Source organism: Sorex araneus, chromosome 4 (genome assembly GCF_027595985.1).
Source record: "Sorex araneus isolate mSorAra2 chromosome 4, mSorAra2.pri, whole genome shotgun sequence".
NCBI classification, from domain to species: Eukaryota; Metazoa; Chordata; class Mammalia; order Eulipotyphla; family Soricidae; genus Sorex; species Sorex araneus.
Genome location: NC_073305.1, coordinates 181,089,212 through 181,115,251, shown reverse-complemented (window position 1 = coordinate 181,115,251; position 26,040 = coordinate 181,089,212). Strand labels below are relative to the sequence as shown.

The 26,040-nt window shown below is 40.2% G+C and overlaps 1 protein-coding gene across 2 annotated transcripts in view; it reads left to right on the top strand.

Moving 5' to 3' along the window:
* Nucleotides 1–26,040, top strand: part of IPCEF1 (interaction protein for cytohesin exchange factors 1) — a 94,950-nt gene that overhangs the window by 52,840 nt on the left and 16,070 nt on the right. For both annotated transcript variants that reach the window (XM_012932348.2, XM_055134496.1), the window contains exon 7: nucleotides 3,064–3,424. In XM_012932348.2, coding sequence (XP_012787802.2) covers nucleotides 3,064–3,424 — 361 coding nt within the window. The remainder of the gene's footprint in view (nucleotides 1–3,063; nucleotides 3,425–26,040) is intronic.

Below are 26,040 nucleotides of genomic sequence, written 5' to 3'. Positions count from 1 at the left end.
AGATCCCAAATTTGCTGTAATCAAATTATAGTTGTATCAGCAGGACAAACAGGAAAAGCTTGTACTTGGTCTCTTTTCCAAGAAGGAAGTTGATTGCTCTGAAGCCAAGACTTACTAAAATAACTCACAATAGGAGACCATGTCAGAACTGCACCTGAATGATATTTTTGCTTAAATTATTTTCTAGATCCTGCTAATGCATAAGCAATTCTTGACATTTACTCCAGAGTGTACATTACTGTCTACAGACCATTTAGGTTTTACTTAGTGAATTATAGATCTCTGATGTTTTAACACCTGACCTATTTTTTCCAATTAAATGTTGGATTCATAAAAATACATGATTATTATTTAGGTAACATAATTACAATCATCTTAACAGCATGATTTTGATGCATCCAGTTACTGCACTTACCCTTAACCCCAGCACCAAAATGTCTGAGATAGTCTCAGTGATAAAAGGTAATTAATTCCCATGCTCATTGACATAGTACTGACTGGAAAATCTTTATGTCTGTGCTAGTAGATTATTCTTGCAATGAATGTGTATATTAACTAGATATGTAATGGCTTCCTACTAAAAGGATATATAATGATTATCTGGCTGTGGGCAGCCAACTGGGATTCCTTCAGGTAAATACTGATTTTTCCCATTAGAATTCAGATATCAGAATCTTCAAAACTTGGGATCTATTGTTGGTTTGGAATAAAGTCAACCATGCTGAGTTAGTTGCAATGATTCTGAGAATGATTCTGAGGTTATGAGGAAGATCCGATGTTACTTTTTGACTTCTTCCTTCTAACACCCACCCCCCAGCCTCTTCCTGGACATTTTGAATGTTTGAAATTGACACAATTATCCTGTATTGTGTCTTAATGAAAAAAACTATAAAATATCTTTTAAGTAATTGGACATAAAGGTGACCCAGAGAGCACTGACCAATCTTGAATTTTTGGATTCTGTTGACCAATGCAATTAAAAATGAAGGAAACACATACAGTTGCAAAGTTATTATTTCACAATGTAGGACTTAAAAAAAACCAAATAGCAAAAGTTTATATAGACTACACCATTCTTTCCCCAGAAGCAATTTTTTTAACATCAAAGTATAGCAATGTCGGTTTGTTCTTCAAGTCTGTGTTCTCCCCGGAGCACGTGTCTCACTTGCTCGGTGCCATGTTTCTTTGCTTGCTTACTTCCGCTCTGGAAAAGCCTGTGTTCTCTCTCAAGCATGTACCTCTCTCTCTTTCTCCCCTAACATATTTCTAAATAATTAAAAATGGAAACTACCTAGCTTCATATATATATATATATATATATATATATATGTGTGTGTACTGTCACTGTCATCCCATTGCTCATCAATTTGCTCGAGTGGGCAGCAGTAATGTCTCCATTGTGAGACTTGTTGTTACCATTTTTGGCATATCAAATATGCCACAGGTAGCTTTCCAGGTTCTGCCATATGGGTAAAATATTCTAGGTATTATAGAATAAAGAGCAGGCACCGGGCTCTTCGAGAGGGAACGAGGAATCGAACCTGGGTCGGCCATGTGCAAGTCAAATGACCTAGACCTGAAAGTTAACTTGGAACCAGAATTCCAGTGACTCCAGTAAAGGGTGTAACACTACAGACTACATTATGTATAAAGTCTCAGAGCAGATGTAGTCCTTCACAAGAGAGAACAATTGGTGATGTTAGGTTGATTTTTTTTCTGTGTCCAGGTGAAGAGTGTGTCTATGATTGCCACACACCTTTAGGTTAAAGGTTATGAAAAGCTTAGCATCATTCCACTTCACACAATTTTTGGTTTCTCTTCAATGAATAAAGAGCCTAAAAATGCAAAGTGAAGTCAGTGAGTAAGAAGAAGATACAGAATAATCTCACCCATACGTGGGACCTAAAGGGAAATAGTATGGTGATAACAAAGGGAACAGGACAGAATAGTGATCCACACTATTGAGTTGTTGCAGGAGCTGGACAAGAAGAGCACTGGGATCCTTGAGGAAGGGAGGTGGGTACAATGGGGGTGGATATGGTGTTGGAATTGTATACATGGGAAACCAATGTAGCATAGTAGCACAGTCGTCCTGTTGTTCATTGATTTTCTTGCCAGGCTCTGCTGTGTGGGTGAGATACTCTCGGTAGCTTGCTGGGCTCTGAGAAGGACAGAGGGATTGAACCTGGGTCAGCCGCGTGCAAGGCAAATGCCCTACCCGCTGTGCTATTGCTCCAGCCCTAATAACAGTATTAAAAATTTAAAACTTTCATCAATAAAAATTAATTAATAAAATAAAATAAAGTATATTTTTGTCTTCTTTGGTGAAAATTGTTATTTTAATTACTGAAAAATAAATCGATTTACAATTTTTTAATTGATTTAATTGATTCAGAATCTGTGATTTGCAATACTGTTGATGAAGGTCTCTTATGCAAATAGTACCAATACAATACCCATCCACAGGGTACACTTCCAAGTCCATATTTTCATACTCTAGTCATCTGCTGAAACTGGTCATGTGCTAAGGAATGTATGAAATAAATATTTGAAATACATATACTTTACCCTTATTTCTCATCTCCACTTAGTTAATGTCATCTTGCTTCCTGTCTCAACATTTTTTTTCTTTCTCCTTGTGACTTTTCTTAAGACATGTGACTCAACTACTAAGTAGTCATCAGTAGGTTGCATTCTAGTTCATTGATTGATTGATTAACTGATTGTTGAAGGTGTCTCAGTATTTCAAAGAATTACCCAAAGGAATATTTTCAACTTATGGAGAGTTTTGAAGAATGGGGAAAAATCATAATTTTCTAATCATAACGCAAAAAGGTTAATGTATGTAATTGATATTGAAAAATGACAGTATGATGAATATCACACAGATATAAATATCAGTTTGTTTTTTTTTTCCTTTTAAGTCTCTTAGTATTGGCCACAGTTTGGATACATCAGGGCCAACACTTTGATTCAAAAGAAAAGTGAGAATGCTTATTTGATCATGGGTTTATGTTATTCTTTCTTTGTTTTGTTTTCTTCTGCTTTATGTGTGCAAACTAGGCATCTACATCCTCACCCAAACCAAGTGAGACATCACACGCTTCCTCTTCCTTGGAGAATGTAACGACGACAACCCCTGGTGGATCATCTTCCTCCTGCCCTAGAGAGAGGCAGTCCTGGATTGCTATCGTCAACAGTTCCACTGCTGAATCTGTAGGACAATCTCTGACGTTAGCTGTGCAGGTTCACTCACCTGCACCCCCAGAAGCAAACAGTCACCAGGCCCCGGAAAACAGTCTTGTCACATCAGAAAGTGGATTTTTGAACTCTTTATCCAGTGATGACACTTCTTCATTGAGTAGCAACCTAGACCATCTCACTGTCCCGGAAAAGCCTGCCGGATCGAAGACAAGAGACAAAGGTAAACCGAGACATTTCTCACTTTCCAGTAGGGAACGTATTCATTGGTGAGATGGAACCTAATGTGCATTGGGCAAGGGGAAATTTAAAGACACAAAACATCCTTAAATTATTAAACAATCAAGTGGAACCTAGTCCAAGAGCTTTCTGTGGAAGAATTTACATTCAGAAAATTCTAGTTTCAAGGGTATTCCTCACCCACTGACCAAATAAATGCATAGAGCAAGAAGACATTGATTACAAAAATAATGATACTTTTACACCAAATCGAAGAAAAGGCGCTTCTTTTGGTCCCATGTCCAATGCTCTGAGCATGTGTTTAGATTAGAATTTTGCACTGATGTTCCTGTCATTGCACCAGTGGTTCCAAACAAACTTAGAGCAAGCACCATATTCTTGGGACACAGCTAGGAATGGCTCTTGCTAGTCTGCTTTTGTGGGTGTCTGCAGTCTGGGGGAAGATACACAATTTGTGTGCTTTTGGAGGGCACTAATAAAGCTTTTAAGCGAAGGGTGACTAAGGCTACTGAAAAGCTTTTCCAGACTTAACAAAGAAGAGTTAATGGGGCGTAGAATTAATAACAAGAGCTTTCTTAAAACACTGAGCTAATTAGCTTTTATTCAGACTAACTTAAAAATTAATTTTCTGCCATGAGTCTTTTCTGATCTTCGATGCTTTGTTTATTCTGTTATAAAACGAGTTGATCTTATGTAAGACACTCAGTAATGTGAGAGTGATGGGTCTGGTTTCTATCATTTTGCTTTACTGGTGAGGAAAAGCAGACGGTCTAAATCCGTGGGTGCCTATTTAGATCGACCCAGTAACTGCTCTTTCCTCTCCACTAGCCTTTTCAGGCAAAGTTTCTGTAAGGTATTAAATTTTGGAATGTTTCTGAATAATTAAATACAAGGTTTCAGAGCAATGTAGATGAGGAGTTACCACTTCAGATCCAGGTGTGTGTGTGTGTGTGTGTGTGTGTGTGTGTGTTTGTGTCTGTGTGTGTCTGTGTCTGTGTGTCTGTGTCTGTGTCTGTCTATACATATAGCATTTTAAGTTATGCTAGAGAAGAAGAAGGACAAGGAAGAAGCACAGGATGACCTAACTTATCTGTAGTATATAGAAGAAATGGATGAGTGAATACAATGTTTGGGAGGGTGGATGCTAGATAACTCTTGGCCCCAGAGTATGGGGAGGAGAAGGGCAGAGGAGGGAAGGAAGTGAGGGGGGAAGAGGAGATGATGGGAAGCAATGGGAGCAGTGGCCCAGGGGATCTGAGTACACCAGTGCTGTGAGGGAGTAGTATAGCTAAATATCCCACCCACAGTCAACAACACTGAAGACAAGAGATCCAAACTTCAACAACCAAATTAAAAAAAAAAAGCCCATCAAGGTGGCAGGATAAGGATGGTGGGAGAGTTGGGTAGGTAGGTTGGTATAAGAACACAGCATGTTTTAAAACCCAGTGACTAATAACTTTGTAAATCGTGAGGCTTTAATAAAATTTTTTAAAATATGCTAGGCTGGGCCATGTACTCAGCTAATCCTGGTTTGATTCCTGGCACCACACATATAGTCCCCCAGACACCTCCAGCACTCCAGCAGTGCTCCCTGAGCACAGAGCCAGGAGTAAGCCCTGAGCTGGGTGTGCCCAACCCTCCACCCCCGCCAGCTAAATATGTGAGGCATTCAGCAGTCAGAAATCGTACTTTGCATGTGCAGGGACAATGTCCAAACCTGGGCATCACCAGGTGTAGCCTGGGACGGCGCTAAGCTCTGCTGGGATGGTCTTGGTGGTCTCCGGCACTACTGGCCTGAGCACCTCTGCCTCCTCAGGATCCTCTAGGGGTGAATTGTCTGGCCTGATTGACTCAATATTGCTAAAAGTGACTCCTGGTGCCGCCCCCCCCCCACCCCCCCGCCAACTACTGATTTGGACCCCTCAAAATGTGACTAAGACTGGGAACTCACCTTCAGACCACAGCTGCCAGCGATCACTTTTGTAGATGTTTTGTAGATGGCTCTGTTAGTTGTCTGCTTTGCCTAAACTCTGATGTGGCATTTTCACTGGACACTTGCAATTTAGGACAAAAAAATCTTTTATGTTAGAAAAAGTGAAAAGAATCAACTCATCAGCAAAATAACCTACAACAACTAGAGGTGAATGAAGTAGAATAGGGAGGAGAGTGAGTGGGTCAAAGAGGGACCTGGGAAATCAAGACTGTATTGTGGAGAGTGGAACGGGTTGGCCTCTGGCTTGTGAAGTGTTCTGCTACAGAAGTGTGGGCTCAACATGTTTCTCTTTGGAAGTACATAATTGGTGCAAAATTTGAAGCCAGAGATGTACTTAAAAAGATAATAGTTTTAGGTTCAGCATAAGAACCTTAACCTTGAATCCATACAGAATAGAACAAGTGATTTGGAAAGTCAGACATACTTGTCCCTGAATTATTTGCTCATTTAGATACAATTTTCATGAAGAATTGTTTGCTTATTGCATGCCTTGATCACAATTTTTTTTCTCACAAAGATTATCATGCTGGAGAGAGAATTTAAGAAGTTTGAAGTAGATGGTAAATAAGTTGATGCTTCAAAGATTCATTTAGGGGTGGGACTGGTGTGGTACAGCAAATAAGAAACTTAAAAGCTTCCTGCACATCCTTCAAAACTAGTATTGACAACAAAATTTCATCTGAATTCTTCCCCCAGTGGTAATTCTTCAGGTTGAATTTTCCTTTAGGATGAATAGCCTGAAGCTCATGAGAAATGTTCCTTTTGCACAATGACATGTTCTGGGAATGCATTTGCTTCCAGTCCAGTAAGAGTACTGATGGGTAACTGTCTTTTTGGGTCACACCTGGTGATGCCCAGGGGTTACTCCTGGCTCATGCACTCAGGAATTACTCCGGTGGTGCTCAGGGGATGCTGGAAATTGAACCCGGATTGATTGCATACAAGGCAAACACCCTACCCACTGTGCTATTACTCCAGCCCCAGATGGATAACTTTTCTAAGAGTACGTTTTTAATTTTACAAGAAACCTAGGGCACTGGGTTCAGTGTTTTATTTACTTGTTTATTTTGGTGGGGGCTTTTTTTTTGCAGTGCTCAGGTGCCCTGGAATCTGTCCTAGAGATAATTGTTCCCTTGGTACAGGCCTGATAATATGATGTTCCAGCCTGAATATAATGGGGTTATCTGGACCATAGAGGTGCTCAGGGGACTGTAAAGTCCCAGAAATTGAAAATAGGTCTTGTATGTGTAAAGCATAGATTCCACTCCTTTGAGCTATTTCTCTGGTTGTGGCCAGAAATTTTTTTTAAGTTTAAAAAATATAAAAATAGCAAGTAAGTCGAGAATGACCATCCACAACTATGTAATTCATTAAGTAAGTTAATGTTAAGGTATTACATTGGTACAAGAGGAAATTAGACTACTTTCCCCTTACTGATTTGAGGGAAGTTGTCATATGTCACAAATTTTTTCCTGCTCAAGTTTTTTCTCTTGGGGATTTGGTTAAATTGCCAGAAGAGTTATAGTAAGAACTAATGTGGCAGCAACTGTGCAGAGATAGAGGTGGGGGGAGTGGAACAGAGGGATGGGAAATATTGGTCTAGCCGTTAGTTTATTTCAATAGATCATCAGTAGGCATTTCTCATCAGTATAACACACAATTGGAACCATATTTTCCTGTGCTTCTCTATATATTTTATTAGAAATTATTAAAAAGTTATTTGTTCGAGTGGGCACCAGTAACGTCTCTCATTGTGAGACTTTATTGTTACTGTTTTAGGCATATCCAATATGCCACGGGTAGCTTGCCAGGCTCTGCCGTGCGGGCACGATACTCTTGGTAGCTTGCCAGGCTCTCCGAGAGGGGCAGAGGAATCGAACACGGGTGGGCCGTGAAAGGCAAATGCCCTACCACTGTGCTATCGCTCCAGCCCATTTAAAAACTTCTGTTGACTTTAAAAGGCAGGGTTTTAAACATAAAGTTCAAATAATACCACTTCTTGTCATGTATCCCCCCAAAACAAAAACCTTATTTTGAAAAAAATATATATATATACACTTGTATTCACCCATGCACGTAGTAAAGATATGAAAACAATCCAAATGTCCAACTACATATGAATGAATCAAGAAGCTGTGGTATACATACACAATGGAATACCATGCAACCTTAAGACAGAACAAAATCATGCAATTTACAGCAACATCAATGGAACCAGAGAATGTAATAAAAATGCGGAACAGACTTTTTCCCGTGTGGGACTTAAAAGATCCATAGCAAGGTAACATCAAAGGACCAAAGACACCAAAATGAGAGAAATGATCCACACAATTGAACTGGTGGTTGGGGTGATAAGGTGTTGTGTTGGGACCCGTGAGAAGGCGGGGGAATAAATCCACTGGTGATGGTTGTGGTGTTGGAGTTCTATGCATCTCGAGAAGCCATTATTAACAGTATTGTAAACCACAGAATCTCGATCAATAAAAATAAATAAGGGGAACGACAGTACAGCGGATAGGGCATTTGCCTTGCACACAGCCGACCCGGGTTCAATCCCCAGCATCCCATCTGGTCCCCCAAGCACCGCCAGGAGTAATTCCTGAGTGCAGAGCCAGGAATAAACCCTGAGCATCGTTGGGTGTGACCTGAAACGAAAAATAAATAAATAAATAAAAGGTGGAGCTAAAGCAAGGGAATGCAGGAAATAGACCCTAAGACATTTTTGTCATAGCTGCACTGACCAAGGACTGCACTGACACTGCCTTTCTGGGTTAGGACTAGTTAATAGCTTTCGTTTCTCAGGCACTTAATTTAGTCCTTAGGTCACCAGCTACTGAGTCTGATTTTTCTTTACAAACTATGATTTCAGAAGTGATCTGAAAATCGGCACACATACATACCTCTTCCTCAAGAGTGGACAGCGTGTGGCCAAGGCATGAGGGATGGGAATCTGATGACTGAGGGACACAACCAGCCCTCTGGGTTCCCACCGTGAGGGAGAGCGAGTTGCTGAGGAGCTGGGGGTTAAGGCATGGCACCTTCTGATTTCCTTTTCTTAGCAAGATTGTCGTGGTTGCTTTGTGATGACTGATGGGAGCAGAGTGTGCAGAGAGAGGGCTGTTCCTACAAGGGACTCTTGTGCAGGGCTTGGAGTTTGTCACTGTAGCACACCCTTCATATTCAGCAGGTCACCGTTCTTTGGGCTGCAGTTTTCCAGGAAAATTTTGGGTTTGATGTCTATTTATTTTTAAACTTTTTTTTTAAATAATTGAATCACTGTGAGATACACAGAAACAAAGCTGTTTGTGATGGGTTTTAGTGATAAAATGTTCCAACACCTGTCCCTTCACCAGTGTACACTTCCCACAAACAACATCCCCACCCCCACCCTTAGTCAGACTCTGGCAGGCACTTTTCCTCTCTCTCTCTCTCTCTCTCTCTCTCTCTCTCTCTCTTTCTCTCTCTCTCTGTCTCTCTGTCTCTCTCATTGTGGGTGTTATGATTTTCAATAGGAAATGGTGGGTATGGAAATCTAAAGGAAATACTCCCTTTGATTAATAGGTTGCTTTTGTTTTTTAGAGAAGAATATCTAACAGTAATGAAAGGCAAAGATTAATAAACAGAAAATAGTGCTTTCTCTGCTATTTATTTCTAAAAGACATTGTTGACTTTTCTAAGATCTATTTGTGCTCTAATAAGCCAATAGAATTACCTTGGGCCATAATGTTCAATATATTTATTCTTTATCTGGCAAGTTTTATGGTATTTTCATTTTTCTTATTCTTTTGTAAGATTATATACTTCATACTCACAAAAATATAAAAAGAATGCATTTTTCTTTTCTGTATTCACTGCAACTTAACCAGAAAAGCAAGGAAAAATGCTTGCCAAGAAGAGAACTTAAAATAAAATAACTAGAATCTGTTTAGCGCTAGATAAAAGTGCAAAATGATGAAAACACACAGAAGGTTAAAGAACACGTGCAGAATAATGGTTCTTTTCAAACACTCTCATGTCATAATATCATAAAGTCATAGATAAAAGGAACTTGTCTATATTTGTAAATCTTTATTAGTTAAATTGCATAAAATATACAATTCTAGGAAGTTTCACTGTAAGTTCTTTATTATAGGCTTTTTCTGCATTACCAATTGACCAGGACTGGAGCTATAGCTAGAGTAGGGCATTTGCCTTGCATGCGGCTGACCCGGGGTTCGACTCCTCCATCCCTCTCAGAGAGCCTAGCAAGCTACCGAGAGTATCTCACCCACATGGCAGAGCCTGGCAAGCTCCCCGTGGCATATTCAATATGCCCAAAACAGTAACAAGTCTCACAATTGAGGCGTCACTGGTGCCCGCTTGAGCAAATCGATGAACAACAGGATGGCAGTGCTACAGTGCAGTGCTGTGGTTTTCAATACAGGTACTGAAAGGTTATCAGGTATCTCCCTTTACCTCCTTTGAGCACTCAGTTCTTGTCCAGAGTGATCATCTACAATTATCATTATCATAATGGTCCCTGTGGCATAGTGGTCTCTAACCTACCTGCCCTCTTCCCCCAACTTGTGGCAAGTTTCTAACCATGGACCAGTCCTCCTGGCCCCATTTTCTGCTTTCCTTGGGTATTAGTCTCATACCACATTTTTTCACGATCACGAAATCCCGTTAATCACCTATTTCTTGGGCGGGCTCAGTAACATCTCATTTCGTCCTTTTCCTGAGATCTTAGAAGTCCATCTCGACTCGGCCCTCCTAATGATGTTGCTGGGGGCTCTTCAGGGTCAGGGGAATGAGATCCAGCTTGTTACTGGATTTTGCATATGAATACACCACGGGAAGCTTGCAGGGCTGCCCTCATGGGACAGCCACATTTTTTATATCCCACAAATGATTGGTACACTTACATTTCTTTATGTGTGATCATAATTAGTCTAAGGGTTGTTTGCTATATTACTCAAAAATTGCACTTTTTAAATTAATTTGTTATTTTTATTTTTAATAAATTGCTCAGTCTAATGGATTTTGTAGCCTTATTTTGTTTCACTTTTTGTGTGAACTGGTTAAATGATTCTCTTTTCATTCCTACTAAATATATGTAGGTTCTGAATATATACTTTTTTACTATAACTTGAAGTCTGTATAATATAATGCTGCCATTCTAACCAGCTTTAAGCAGTAAAATTTTAGAGCATTTTAACTCTTAATTTCTTCTTTAAGCCAATATCATTTTACAAGGTAATTTTATATTTCATAGTTAATGAATATTTTCTTGGCTTCTATATGGAGATCACAGAAGTTAATGACACAGTTTAAAAAAATTAAGGTCATTTTGGATTAAAAATGTAGGTTTCTTAATAACAAAGCCTGGTCCAGTTTCTTAGGCTTATGGTTATACAATGAAGGCTTCTGTGCGCCCCAGTTCTGAGTGACTTTTCACATCTACAGAACTTTTTGAGAACATACCCTTGTATTTTGCACTATTTGCTATGGAAAGGTGTATTTATTTATTTTTTTTATTTTATAAAGTAGCTCACAATATTTGTTTACATTTAATATTCAAACACCAATCTTACCACCACCATGACACCTTCCCACCACCATACTTTGGGAGTTTCCATCTTGAACCCCAATCCCTGCTCTAAAAAGCAGAAGCGAAATAATATAAAATTTCCCTCTAAGATTGGTTGCCTCCTACTTTGAATCCCATCAAGTATGGTGCGGCACTCTTGGGTCTGGGTAGGGTGTGTCCTATGAGGTGTCCAGGAATAGGCTCAGTCATGGGTGAGGCTCGGCCGGAGCCTGTGGAGAGAGGCGGTGAGCATGGTGGCCGTTGAGTTCTGGAGGTTTTCACCTGGCTGGCCTGGGTCCCTTGGGGCGGGAGTGGTCTCACTGGAAGGATGTCTTTGAGATGTTCACAGTCTTTTTTTTTTTTTGGCTTTTGGGGTCATACCCAGCAATGCTCAGGGATGACTCCTGGCTCTGCACTCAGGAATCACTCCTGGCAGTGCTCGGGGAACAATATGGGAGCTGGGAATCGAACCCGGGTCGGCCGCATGCAAGGCAAACGCCCTACCAGCTGTACTATTGCTCCATCCCCAAGATGTTCACAGTCTTATTGTCTTAGATTCATTTGCTTAATTATATCTCCCTTTCCTTCTTCTGAGTACCTGTCTTTTCATTAAGAATGAGGAAGTAGGGTGGCAATAGAAAACATCTGAACTAGAAACTAAAAAGGGCAATTCTGGGGCTGGAACAATAGTATAGCAGGTAGGGTGCTTGCCATGCATGTGGCTAACCCAGATTCCCTGACCTCCCCTCCTCCCTCCCAATACATGCCAGGAGTGATCCCTTAAGCATAAGCCCTGAGTACTGTCAGGTCTGGCCCCAACCGCCCCTCCCCCCCGCAAAAGAGAGCAAATCTCAGGTCAGTATTTCAGATATCAGATATAAGAAGATATCTGGATATCTTCTTATCAGGTAAGAGTTTAAATATTTCAGCACCATACTTTCATTATTAATTTCTAATTTTTCATTTGCTAATTTTATGCTTTCCTAGTTAGATCTAAAGGCAATAAGGTTTCAGCTGCCTCAGTTGACAAAGAGATTGAAAAAATCTTAAAATACATTTTTACATAAAATATTTTAGATATTTTTAGGCTTTAGGTTTATAACAAAATCAAACAGAAGGTATAGTGATTTCCTATCTGTCCATCCCATACAGGTACAGCTTCTTCCATTATCAACATTCCTAACACAAAAGTAGAATATTTGTTAAAACTGAGGGTTTTCAATGAGACGACATCCACTCCTCCTTGTAATGCAAGGACCATAGTTTTTATTAGGGAGTATACTTATTCAAGAATTGATGGGCATGGACAACTGATATGTGGCTACCAGTTGGTGTCATACAGATTATCTTTTTAAAATTTTGTTTTGTTTTGTTTTGGGGGTCACACCCAGTGATTATTATTATTATTTTTTTGCTTTTTGGGTCACACCCAGTGATGCTCAGGGGTTACTCCTGGCTTTGCACTCAGGAATTACTCCTGGCAGTGCTTGGGGGACCATATGGGATGCCGGGGATCGAACCCGGGTCAGCCGAGTGCAAGGCAAACGCCTTACCTGCTGTGCTATCGCTCCGGCCCTGATTATTATGGCTTACTCCTGGCTCTGTGTCCAGGGATCATTCTTGGCAGGCTCAGGGGACTATATGGGGTGCCAGGGATCAAATGCAATACAGAACATACCTTCCGTACTATGCTCAAAGCCAGGTTATCTTTATTCCAAGAGTCTTCTGTGCCTCACTTGTTTATTCCTCTTTTCCATTAAGACCTAAAGATCATTAACTTAAAAAATTTTCTCCATACTGTCTTGCATTTCCCAGAATATTTCATCATGTCAACTGCAAAGGCAGTTTTATTTCTTACTTCCCAATCTGTTTACCTTTCATTTCCTTACTGAATTCGCTATAACTTCAGTCCAGTATTGAGAATAAGTAGTAAAGGGGTGGGGGACATACTTTCCTCGTCATCAATCTAAACAGAAACTCCTAATTCTCTCACTAAAGTCTAAAATAATTAGCTAGAGGGATTTTGAGGATGTTTTCTGCATCAGCTTTAGTCAATTTCTGTCTTTTTTCAGTTTACTTTTTATCATGAGTATGTAATAGATGCTCCTTCTGTATCTGTTGATATGAATGTATGATCTTTTGTTCTTTGCAAGTTGATATTGATGCATTGTATTAGTTGATATTCAAACGTTAAAACAGTCTTGCTTTTCTGGGATAAATTCCACTTGGTTGTGGTATAAATTCTTCTTATATTTAAATTTACAAACATATTGAGTATTTTTGTGTCTGTTCATAAGAAATATTCTTTAGTTGTTGTTGTTTATTTTTCCATTCAACATCTCTGACCTTTTTTTAGTGTAGTTTTATCTTTATAGGGTGTGTTGGAAGTATTTCCTCTCATATTTTCTGGAGAAGCTTGTGGAGAATTGCCAAAATTTTTCCTCAGATATTTGATGAACTCACCAGAGAACCAATTTAAACCTGGTGCTGTGATTTCTGAAAGTTATTAGTGCTGATTCACATTATTTAACATGTAGTGTATTTATATAGGACATATATGTATGTTAATTATAGTATATAAGTGTATTCATCATTTATGAGATTTTTGCAGATTTGTCTGTCAAGTAATTGGTTTATTTTGTCTAGCTTATAAAATTTCTGGCATATAATTTTTTTTTTTTTTTTTTTTTTTTTTGCTTTTTGGGTCACACCCAGCGATGCTCAGGGGTTACTCCTGGCTTTGCACTCAGGAACTACTCCTGGCGGTGCTTGGGGGACCATATGGGATGCCGGGGATCGAACCCGGGTCGGCTGCGTGCAAGGCAAACGCCCTACCCGCTGTGCTATCGCTCCGGCCCCACTGGCATATAATTTTTTTTATTAAATCACTTGTGAGATACAGTTTCAAAGATTTCATGTTTGAGTTTCAGTTATACAGTGATCAAACATCCATCCCTCCACCAGTGCACATTTTCCACCATCAATGTTCCCAGTATCACCCCCCAGCCAATCCATCCCCCGGCCTCTATGGCAGGCAATTTCTCCCATACTCTTGCTCTAATTTTGGGCATTGTGGTTTACACATAGGATTCTCTAGAGAATTTTTTTGGTATTTTTTGCACTGTATATTTGCCTTTTTTGGGCCTTTTTATATTCCACAAAATATGTAGTAATATCCTTCTTTTTCATTTCTGCTAAATATATTTTCAAATTTTGATGCTACCTAGATATTTGAAATTCAATAAGAAAGTTTACTTACTGATATTTTTAAGAATCTATAACCTAAATTAACCAAGTTCATTTTATATATGGGTAGATGAGAGTTATAATGAGATCAAACAATGGAGCTTTTGACCAAACAGTAACTATTCAATAAACAATTATCAAAGAATTAAAATATGCATGGCATAATTTATGGATACTTTTGTGAATAATAGCAAATGCAACAGCCCCTTTGCATAGAACTTACTGTATGAATTTAGTGTGTATGTTGGAAGGATAGGGAAACAATTAGTAAATATAGCAGGATAATTTCTGATATGACTAAGTTCAATAGGGTAAGGAAGGTAAGGACTTATCAGAGTGGGGTATTGGTGGATAAATCACAAACCAGTGATCAGGGAGGTTATATAGGTTCTGGGACACTAAGGTGCCTATAACAGAAGCTGTCAAATGTACTCAGGACAGAAAGAAAATCAAGTGTGAACATTCTAGCACCGGCACAATTTTTGAAACTCAAGAGAAAGAAATCCAGTGTTATTGGAGCAGAGTGCAAGGCAACATAGCAAGAAATGTCAGCGCTCCATAGCAGCTGGCTTACATGACAACCAGTGGATTTGCAAGATATTGGACTTTGTTCTATTCATAATGGGATGTTCTCTTTGGGAGAGGTTGGCAGGAATCCTAAGTGGGAGTGTGAAGGCATGTCTTTTATTTTTTCAAAATATCACTTCTCTGTTTGTACAATGGATATTAGACTAGTTATGTATCTGTTAAAATGGACCAACGGTGATATTATGGTAGCCTTGCCAAAGTTGGAAACAAGAGAATGTGGAAAAAATGTACATATCTGAGATATACTGAAAACATAAAATGTAGGAAAATAAGTGATTTTAGTCTTAGTCTATCCCCAGTGTTTAAAATATCAGTACACAATGAACTTTTAAACAATCTTTGATCAATGAATTGAAGAAATGAATGAACCAAATGTATAAAGGAAAGAGGACTGAAGAATGAGTCATAGGTTTCCCAGAACGTTCAGTCCTTGGTAAAATTAAATGTATGCAACTATAGGATTGTCATCATTTTTCATGCAAAGATCTGCAGATTGGGATTTAATTGGCCACATATAAATCTATAATTTTCCTCAAAAGATTTTCAGTTAAAAAGTAAGTGCAGTGGGTTGGATGCTTGCCTTACCCACAGTGGCCTGGGTGAGATCTACAGTACCACAAATGGTCCTGAGCTGAACAAGAATGATCCCTGAGCAGTCTGCATATGGCCCCCAAACAAAACCAAACTAAAAGTATGTTACGTAGCTGAATATAGATCACACTGTAGTGACTGAGGTAAGAAAAGAGATCCATTTTACAGTGCAAGAAAACAAATTTTCATTTTCCTGATTAGTAAAACTGAGCATAATTTTCTTGTTCTTATCTCACAGGTTTTGTCCCTTGGTGTCCCCTCCTTCCCATATTCATGCCCTTCTCAGTTGTATTTGTCAGATATCCACATGGTTGATGGATTCAGCAGGTTTGGGCCCACACAGGGGGATACTCTCATATACAGGACACGTGATTTTTGTCTTTGAATTTGGGACAGTTTTCTAGTTTTATCTATTTATTTCTCATTTAACTTCTGCCTGGCAAGCTCCCCGTGGAGTGTTCGATATGCCAAAAACAGTAACAAGTCTCACAATGGAGACATTATTGGTGCCCGCTCAAGCAGATCGATGAACAATGAGATGCCAGTGCTACAGTTAACTTCTGCCTCATAAGTATATGTTTTGAAAAATAAAACCCCGACTAAATGTGCATTTGGTGCTCTGAGATTTTTATGTACAAGAACACTTTATACCCTTTCTTTACGTGCAGCTCAATGTTGGTGTTGCTTTATAAAGAATGTTAGCAGACATAGAAAGTTTATGTCTGCATTAAAGATTTCACCTAAACTTGAGTGCTCATAGGATTGGATAAATGCATTTTAAAAGCCAATGAGATGCCCATTTTACAAACTTAGAGCTAGGGTTATTAAAAAAAAAGCACTACCATGTGATAGTGATAGTAGTAAAGCCAAATAATGACATTAAAGATTGCTTGATAGAACAACATTATTCTTAGCAATAAAAGCAATAAACAACACAAGAGTATTGAGTTACCTTGCTTAATATAAACATCAACTACTTTAGAGAAAATATATTCTCTATTCTCACAGGGAGGGGAAGGTAAATATAGGAAAATGAAGGAAATAAGGGCATCTATTTCTTTCCCAGGATTAAGCAAAAACACTAGCTTCCTAGTTGAGTGTTCCCTCTTTATTTCAAATATTATTTATCACCTAGAACTCCTTTTGCATACCATCCTTTGTTCATTTGCTTTGTTAAATCACCTCTTTCCCAACTAGCATTTCTTAACTTTGTCTTCTCTGTTTCTAAGCACTTACTGGTGTACCAGGGCCACAGGGCACCTTGATTGTGACTCATTTGTTGTTTCCACTAGTTCAGGATCCTCAGATAACGCAATCAAAGCAGGCATCACCTGATTATCTTGCCTGTGTAGTTGTCGGTCGACCAGTTTATGAATTTCTATGTTCCCTGTGGTCCAGATTTGGAGATACAAAACTTTGGCACCTTAGAAGTAGACTTCTTTCTTGGAAGACAGGATAATGGGCATGGGGCCCCAAATTTTGAGTTGACTCATCTAATCCTCCCAGCTACAGGACTGCTCCAGTTTTGCCGACCCTGTGGTACCTGATTTGAGATATTCTTCAACTCAAAATAAATCCAAAAGCAAGGAATAAAATATACTTATCACATAGCCAATAAATACTATGGCTCAGAACCTTGGTTTACCTCTTGATAATTTTGGCCATGCGTTTTATTTTCATCTTTCCCTGTCTGGACATTCTCTCCCTATGACTGTGGTTAATGACACTTTCCTCATAGCTTGTTACAATGACAAAGATGCCATGTTGGCAAAGCAGTTCACAGAGAGTCTGTCTCACAGTAAAATGTCTGTACATGATAACTATCTCCACAGCAGCACGAGAACGAGTCACCTCGCTTGCAAACTGTGTTATGCAAGCTTTCTGGGGCAGAAGCATCCTTACTGTCAAAAAATGAGTCCGCCTTACTTTGTCATTATGATTCTAAGTCTTTTTGCCCTGGTCTAGATGTGTCAGATTCATTACTAAGAGAAAGCCTGTAAAATGCTTTCCATCTCTTGGTATCAGGTGCTCTATTAAATAACATTTGTTCTGACGGGCTATACAAAATTTCTGAATGACTATGTAGTCATTTCCTCGATTTATAACACAGAGCTTTGCCTTTCTGACACCTAAGACACTCAGGGCGGAGGGAACACTGCCTTCCCCCTAAACGTCTCCATGTGCTTTATGCTTGGCAGCTGCTCACCGTCTCTTCCTTGGGCTAGTACGTGGAATTTTCCGATTGCAGGAAGGTTTCTGTTCGAAGTTGGGTAGGAAATAGGGCCTGTGAACGTTTTCCTCCACTCACCCATCTCCTGAAGCCAGCTTTTCTGTTCTAAATAGAAAAAGAAAAACCACATTCTAGAAAGCACCAGGAAATACCTAAAATAAGATAGTGGGGGAGGAAAAGTTGAAAATGTAGCATTTAGAGAGACGTTGCAGAGAGTGTTCTCGACAGCCAAATTCTGGGCCAGCGGAGCGAGCCCGTCCTGTCAGGAGCAGACAATAGCCGGGGCCGTGTGGGAGGATGCCGCAGGAGTGGCTCATTCATTTGGCATAATCTTGGAAAGGAGGGAACTGCTAACCACTAGTTTAAAATGCTGTTTTGCCTCGGTTTGCAAATGTCACTGAGAAGGATCTTATTAAAAATGCACTGTGCCTTTTTTTTTTTTTAATTTCCCTTTCTGGTCTAGTTTTCTTGGAGGGTCACACCCAGGGGGATTCAGGAATTGCTCCTGGTTAGTGCCAGGGATTGAACCCATTCCTTCTGCATGAGAAACGTGCTCCCAGCCCACCCCACAGAGCTATCGTTCAAGCCCCAGCTGGCATTTCTCTCTTTCATGGAATGATTGGGCTGCTATTTGGAGTCGGCTCAGTTTGCTGATGTCGTGAGAGGGTCCAAGCTAGTCTAGTGGAGGCAGAAGCTCACGACATTTACCTTGAATTTCCAACTCTACCGGGGAGAGAGAACATAAAATGAGGTCCCCATAACCATGCCAGCGGACTCTGCACCAAGGGTGCCCCAGAGGGGGGCGGGTGAGAGCCCTCCCCACCCCAAGGGTCCCAGCCCTGGCAACCGACCTCCACTACCCCACCGCCACCATGCTCCAGGCCTCTTTCCACATGCTCTGGCTCAGCCTCATGCATGAGTGAACGTATTCCTGGACCACGCAGCCACTTTGCAACTGTGTGACACATCATCATAAAGGGAAATACTCTCTGAGAGCCTGGCAAGCTACCGAGAGTATCCCGCCCACACGGAAGAGCCTGGCAAGCTCCCCATGGCGTATTCTATATGCCAAAGACAGTAACAATAACAGGTCTCATTCCCCTGACCCTGAAAAGAGCCTCCAATCGTTGGGAAAAACAAGTAAGAAGAGGCTGCTAAAATCTCAGGCGAGGACGAATGGAGATGTTACTGGCACCCGCTTGAGTAAATCGATGAACAACGGGATGACAGTGATGCAGTGATACAGCGATACCAGGGAGATAGGATGATTTAGAGCAGGGATTCTGCACATTCTCCCTCCAGCAAAACCGGCTTCTCCCCTTGCAGAGTAGGCGATGGCACAGAGAAATTCGCTCCTGCTTTCTGGGTGTGTCTCAATTTTCTAGTTGTCACTCCAGTAATTTGTGGTCTTCTAAGGACCGAGGCTCGTGGTCTGGAACAAATTGTTGATGGTCTCATGTTACTACCCCAAGTACAGCTCTTGGAGCTTCTGCAGCACCCCAGACTTTCTGAGTGAGAAGCTGCATTTGAACAGAGCACACGGGGTGCAGTTTGTTTGCGGAGAGTCGAGGAGACTGATACACAGGTATGGATAGGGACTGGGCAGGCTGGCGTGGAACTTTTTTTCTTAATTCCATCGCTGGTTTTCGTTGGGGAAAAATAATCATTGAACTCTTTCTCAAGAATATTTCTTTCCCCCTCACACATGAAATAAACATAGTTTCCGTCTTCCTTGCCAAAGCCCCAGGGAGGCTGCTGAGACAGAACATGAGGTGCTTACATGGCACAGAGAAATGAACTCATGCTTTTTAATGTGTGGTGCCTGAAATATTCACCAGGGAGGAAGGACAACAACGGAACTGGAAACACTTGACTTTCAGGCCAAATGTATTTCTTTGGCTTCTGAAGGCAGAGCAGGTGGAAATAATGAACTTGGGTTCTCTCTCCAGGGGAAGAAAGACCTGTGAGTGTTTGTATCTGGAAATCTTTTTCCTTGGCTTAAAAAAAAAAACCATAATCTGTCAACATTATAGGAATAATACGATGCTTCTTAAGGGAAATTTTCATTTAGAAAAACTATTTGCATGAAAAGAAGAGCGATTTTTACAATGATAGCATTCCACTCTCCTATTGTAGTATTTTTTTTCCCTGAAAATCAGCCCTTTTATTCTATTTGAACCCAAATAGCACTGCACTGTAGCACCATCATCCCATTGTTCATTGATTTGCTCAAGCGGGCACCAGTAATGTCTCCATTATGAGACTTGGTTTTTTTTAAAGCCACTTTTTAATTTATTTATTATTTTTTATACAAATTTATTTATTTTTTACAGACTTACAACTTTTCGTGCTTGTGTTTCAGTCATACAATGCTTGAGTACCCATCCCTCCACCAGTGCCCATTCTCCACCACCAATGATCCCAGTATCCCTCCCACCACCTTCATCCCCTCCCCCCCACCCCACCTCTGTGACAGGGCATTCCCTTTTGTTCTCTCTCTCTCTCCTTTTGGGTGTTGTGTTTTGCAATAGAGGCATTGAGTGGCCATTGTGTTTGGTCTATAGTCTACTTTCAGCGTGCATCTCCCATCCCCAGCAGGTCCTCGAACCACACTTTACCTGGTGTTCCCTTCTCTATCTGAGCTGCCTTTTCCTCCAGCATGTGAGGCCAGCTTCCAAGTCGTGGAGCAAACCTCCTGGTACTTATCTCTACTATCCGTGGGTGCTAGTCTCCCATCCTATTACTTTATATTCCACAGATGTGTGCAATCTTGTTATTATTGTTTTTTGACATATTGAATATGCTGCGTGCAAGGCGAACGCCCTACCCACTGTGCTATCACTCCAGTCCTTGAACTCAAATGTGTAGGGAAATAACAAAGACCATTTTTCCCACCCTTGAGAGCTTGCGTGTTGGGATGGTGGGGGTTGAGGGGGTCTCCTCTGCCACAGGAAACTGATCCCCTAGGTCCTCAGAGGTGTTTTTAAAAAAAGCATCCAAGGGAATTTGAAATCCTCAGCGCATGGCACACACACACTGTATCACCCTGCCCACCCATAGCAGGCGAGTTCTATAGGATTTACCTGTCAGCATGGCCCACGTTGCGTGTCAGGGCAGAAGTCTCCTCAGTTCGGCTGGGTACAGGGTGAGCTGTGTTTTATTGCGTGCTTGTGCCTTTGGGGTCTTTTCTGTTTCATGATCTGATTTTTTATCTGTGCCCGTTAGTGCTATAGGCCCCTTTATGAGCCCGGGAAGACCCCAGCATCAGCCACAAGCAGCTGTAGGAACAATGCTTGTGTCTGAATAGGTCACAGACACAGTTCCATCACATAGATGCTCCTCAAGGATGCAGCAAGAAGGGCCCTGTCTCTCAGGTGGACACGGGCGAAAGTCACTCGGTATCTTTCTGATGCCTCCTATCACCATTGATTGTTTCATTCCTGCTCTATCTCTTGGCAGGCTGCCATCAGGTTCGTAGAGGGCAGAGATCTTCTAGCACGAGTTTCAGGTGTCCTGGGAGAGGGGAGAAGAGTGGCTGAGAGGTGCCATTTTACTTTCTTCATCTTTTCTCTGTTTCCAAATACTTGCTCCTTAGTGTTACATTCAATTTCTAAATGAACCCAAATAGGGAATAATGTTTTATTTATTTACTGTTTTTGAACATAATTTGGTTGCAATTTATGTGGATCCTCTATTGGTTTTAGTAATCCTTAAGGTTTGTGTTACCTTAAGGATTATGTGTCAAGGTTCTGTTATTTCTTAGAGAATCAAGACACACACACACACACACACACACACACACACATACACACACACACTCTTATTGCTAATACTCCAAAGAAGAAATGTGTCTGTCAGTAGGGAGAGAAGATAGACCAACATTTTAGCATAAAAATAATATATTCATTAAATGTATTAAAAATAATAAACTTACACAAAAAGGCAAATGAGACCAGTTGTTTTTTATTTAGAAAATGTTCCTTGGGCCAGAGTGACAGTAAGTAGGGTGGGTATGGCAATTGCCTTGCATATGGCCAGCTCAGATTCCATTTCTGGTACCACACATGGTCCTCTGAGTTTCTCAAGGAGTGAGCCCTGAGAACAGAGGTGGAGAAATCCCTGAGCACTGCCAGGAGGGGTGCCTCCTCCCCAAAGAAAAATGTATTTTGTGGCATGTTATTCCAAGATTCTGAGGTTATTTTCATTCCTACCAACTTAGCATCTTGTGAATTAGATACATGATTTTAGCATACTCATTTTACTGAGGCATAATTTATAAACTAATTTATTAGAGAAGAGTAATTTTGTTTTCTATCATAATCTATAGTAGCACAGCTGAGTTCCTTGGTGAGCACAGAGAAATAGAAAGAAAATTGTTCATTTTCTTTGTTACACACTTGTTGGGCTCAGATGTTTTTAATTTCACTTTCTTGGGTTTCTTCTATTTGTTTTTAAATGTCTTCAGCTTTCACTCTAATACTGTTACCAGCTTAATGTTTCCACTGTGTATGCAGTATCAATTTCCTAAAAAACCAAGTTTTTATGTTCCAATTAGTTTTGCTGGTAAAACTAAGCTATTATTGATACTTAGGGCAATTGATTGCAGTTTATGTTAAGTGTGTATGTGTTAAAATATACACATATTGTGTATTTTGTTTCTCTTTTTGCACCAGTAACCTCCTGAAAATAAACTTGACTAATCTTGCCTGAGATTTCCCAATAAATACTTCTTTTCAAATAAATAGTAGTTAATGCCATAAAAAGACAGAATTTTTTTTAGAAAAATTAAATTGATTTATCATTGGTTAACACTGTCATCACTGTCATTCTGTTGCTCATCGATTTGCTCAAGGGGGCACCAGTAACATCTCCATTGTGAGATTTGTTGTTACTGTTTTTGGCATATCGAATATACCACAGGTAGTTTGCCAGGCTCTGCCGTGCAGGTGGGATACTCTTGGTATCTTGCAGGGCTCTCTGAGAGGCGCAGAGGAATCGAACTTGGGTCGGCCTCCTGCAAGGCAAACACCCTACCCGCTGTGCTATCGCTCCAACCCATTGGTTAACAACACTGTAGAATTCAAGGTCAGAGCCTCACTCTTCTCTGTGGGTCAAAGTCTCACCATATTTGCCACCAAAGTCCCCATGTCTTCTCACTGTGAATGACCCCTCAACTCATTCCTCTCACCCTGTTCTTTCCAGTTCTTGCAGAGCCTGAATTAGTTTTGTTGCATTTTTTTCCAGTTTCTCCTTTCATTGATTTATCGCCTACCTAAGAATGGAACCATCTGATCGTTGTTTCTCACTTCCTTATTTATTTCACTTAGCATGATCTTCTCAAGTTCCATCCATTTTGTTCCAAAAAGCACAATTGGATTTTTTTAAGTAGAAAAAATTGTTAATTAGTATTTCAGCAATGAGATCACAGCTTTTGTATCAAGTCATTCGTCAGTAGCTGTTTAGGTTGAGTCCATGCTGTGGCTATGGTGAATAAGGCTGCAATAAACATAGGCGTGAAAATAGTTTTCAATTATGTTTCCATATCCTTCTGATATTTCTAGGAGTGGTAGTGATGGATCATATGGCATTTATATTTTTAGTAATAAATATTTACTTTTTGAGATCGATTTCATATACCACAAAATCGAATTTAAGTATACGCACAGATTTGTGCAACTGTCACCACAATAAAATTTCAGAAAAATTTCAACACCACATAAAGAAACCTGCATCCAGTGTCTGTCAGTTTCCTTCCTAGCCAAGACAACTCAAATCTACCTGTGTCACTTTAGATTTGCCTATTCTGGACATTTAATATAAATGGGCTGATACAATATGTGACTGAATTATTTTACATAAATGAATATTTTTAATACTTAGACATTTTATAGAATAGTTCTAGAATCTTATTTCTTCTAGGGACTGAGTCCCCTACTAGACACAAACCCACCTTTTGTTTTTCTATTCACTACCTGGTGAACATTTAGGATCTTTCTATCTTTTGTTTATTAGGAAGTATTATCACCATCATTTGCGACCAAGCTTTGTATTCTTAATTGTTTTAAGAAATCCGTGGAAATGGAATCCCCAGGTGGTATGCTACTCTGTGTGTAGCATTTTGAGGAACTTAAAAAATGGCAGGTTCGTTTTGCATCTGCACTTGTGACATGCAAGGTTTCTATTTTCTCCACATCCTTGCCTACACTTACCATCATCTTTAATTTTAGCCAATGTGATAAGTGTAGGTGTGTAGCTACATCTCACTGTGCTCGTGAGATCTATTTAATGACTAATGATGTTGAATAGATTTTCATGATCTGATTGACAGTCTGTTTGATATTTGCACACAGATCGAGTCAAAAAGTCTTATTGTCTTCAAATATGGTTTGAATGCTTTCCTTCTTTTTTTGAAACTGCTTTGGTAGAGAGCAAAGAGGTGGTTGTACTAACCAGTACTTTGAGTCACATGCAAAGGCAACCAATATATTTGTTCTTCACATTTTGTTGCTTGGTTTGGGCCACACTGAGTGGGCTTCCAGTTGGTCTTAGTTCAGGGGTTGGGGTTTGCTCCTGGTAGTGCCCAGCGACCATGCCCGGACTGGGAGTCAAACCTAGACCTCCCTTATCCATGCACATACAAGGCATGTGCTCAGCCTGTTCTCACTCTCTGACATTTTGTCCTTTATTAAATGAAAGCATATTTGAATGCGTATTGGGGTTTTCTGAGGGTTTTAGGTGAGGAAAACCAAGTACTGCTTAAAAATTTCCAATCTTACAAAATAAACTTTTATTTTTTATTTTTGTAATTTTTTAATTATTTTTTTCAAAGAGCCTCCAATCCTTGGGAAAGATGAGTAAGGAGAGGCTACTAACATCTCAGGGCTGGGGACGAATGGAGACGTTACTGATGACCGCTCAAGTAAATCGATGAACAATGGGATGACAGTAACAGTGATTTTTTATTTTAATTTTTTTTATTTTAATGAATCACTGTGAGATACAGTTACAGACTTGCAAACTTGTATGATTATGTTTCGGTCATACCATGTTCAAGTACCCATCCCTCCACCTGTGCCCATTCTTCATCACTGATGTTTCCACTATCCCTCGAGTCACCGCTACCTCTTCCCCCCTACCCACCGCTGTGGCAGGCACTTTCCCTCTTACTCTCTCTCTCTCTTTCTCTCCTTCTGGGTGTTACGGGTTGCAATAAGGGTACTAAGTGGCCATCATGTTTGGGCCATAGTCTACTTTCAGCATGAATCATCATCCCGAGCAGGCCCTTCAACCATCATTTACTTAGGGATCTCTTCTCTATCCCAGCTGCCTTTTCTCCCAACACAAGAGATGGGCTTCCAAGCCATGGAGCGATCCTCCTGGCCCTTATCTCTACTATCCTTGGGCGTTAGTCTCCTATTATGTTACTTTATATTCCGCAAATGGGTGCAGTCATTCTATGTCTGTGACATGGAGAGTATTAAAATAAACTTTTAGGTAAGTGATGTATGCTTGCTTTTGATGCCTTATATTATTATAATTTTTTAATTTTATTGAATCACCATGAGATAGTTACAAGCTTTCATGTTTGAGTTACAATCTCACAATGATTAAACACCCATCCCCCCACCAGTGCACATTCCCCACCACCAATATCCCGGATATACCCCCCCCTTTCCCACCCTCCCCATAGATGCCTTATATTATTAATGTATGCATTTCTCTGCCTTTTGGAGAAGTCCTTTTATTTCAGTTTCTCCTAAACGTATTCTGTTTTTTATGGTTCCTCTGTAAAGGTTGTTCTCAGGTAGGGAGTTAATACCATAGACACCAGGGAGTATATAGTGTGTCTTCAAAAAATAGAAGAATAAAAGAAAAATTTTAGGGAGGAAATATAAACAATATCTGTAGCACTTTCACTGTAGCACTGTTGCTCATCTGTTTGCTCGAGCAGGCACCAGTAACGTCTCCATTGTGAGACTTGTTATTACTGTTTTTGGCATATCGAATACACCATGGGGAGCTTGCCAGGGTTTGCTGTGTGGGTGGGATACTCTCGGTAGCTTGCCGGGCTTTCTGAGAGGGATGGAGGAATCAAACCCAGGGTTGGCCATGTGCAAGGCAAACACCCTACCCACTGTGCTATTGCTCCAGTTCAAACAATATCTAGAAATGTAAATTTCCTTTGAGTGATTATTTTGTATCTTCAAGACCCTTGATTTATACACACTGAAAGGCAACCCATTGGCTGAGAGGACTCCAGTGGCATCATGATAATCTATGTCTCAACTGTTCCCCGGGGATTTATTTCATTCTCCTGGTTCTTGAAATGATTTCTGCAGTATTTCACTCCATATAACACCACTCAGCTTAGGAATTGCTCCT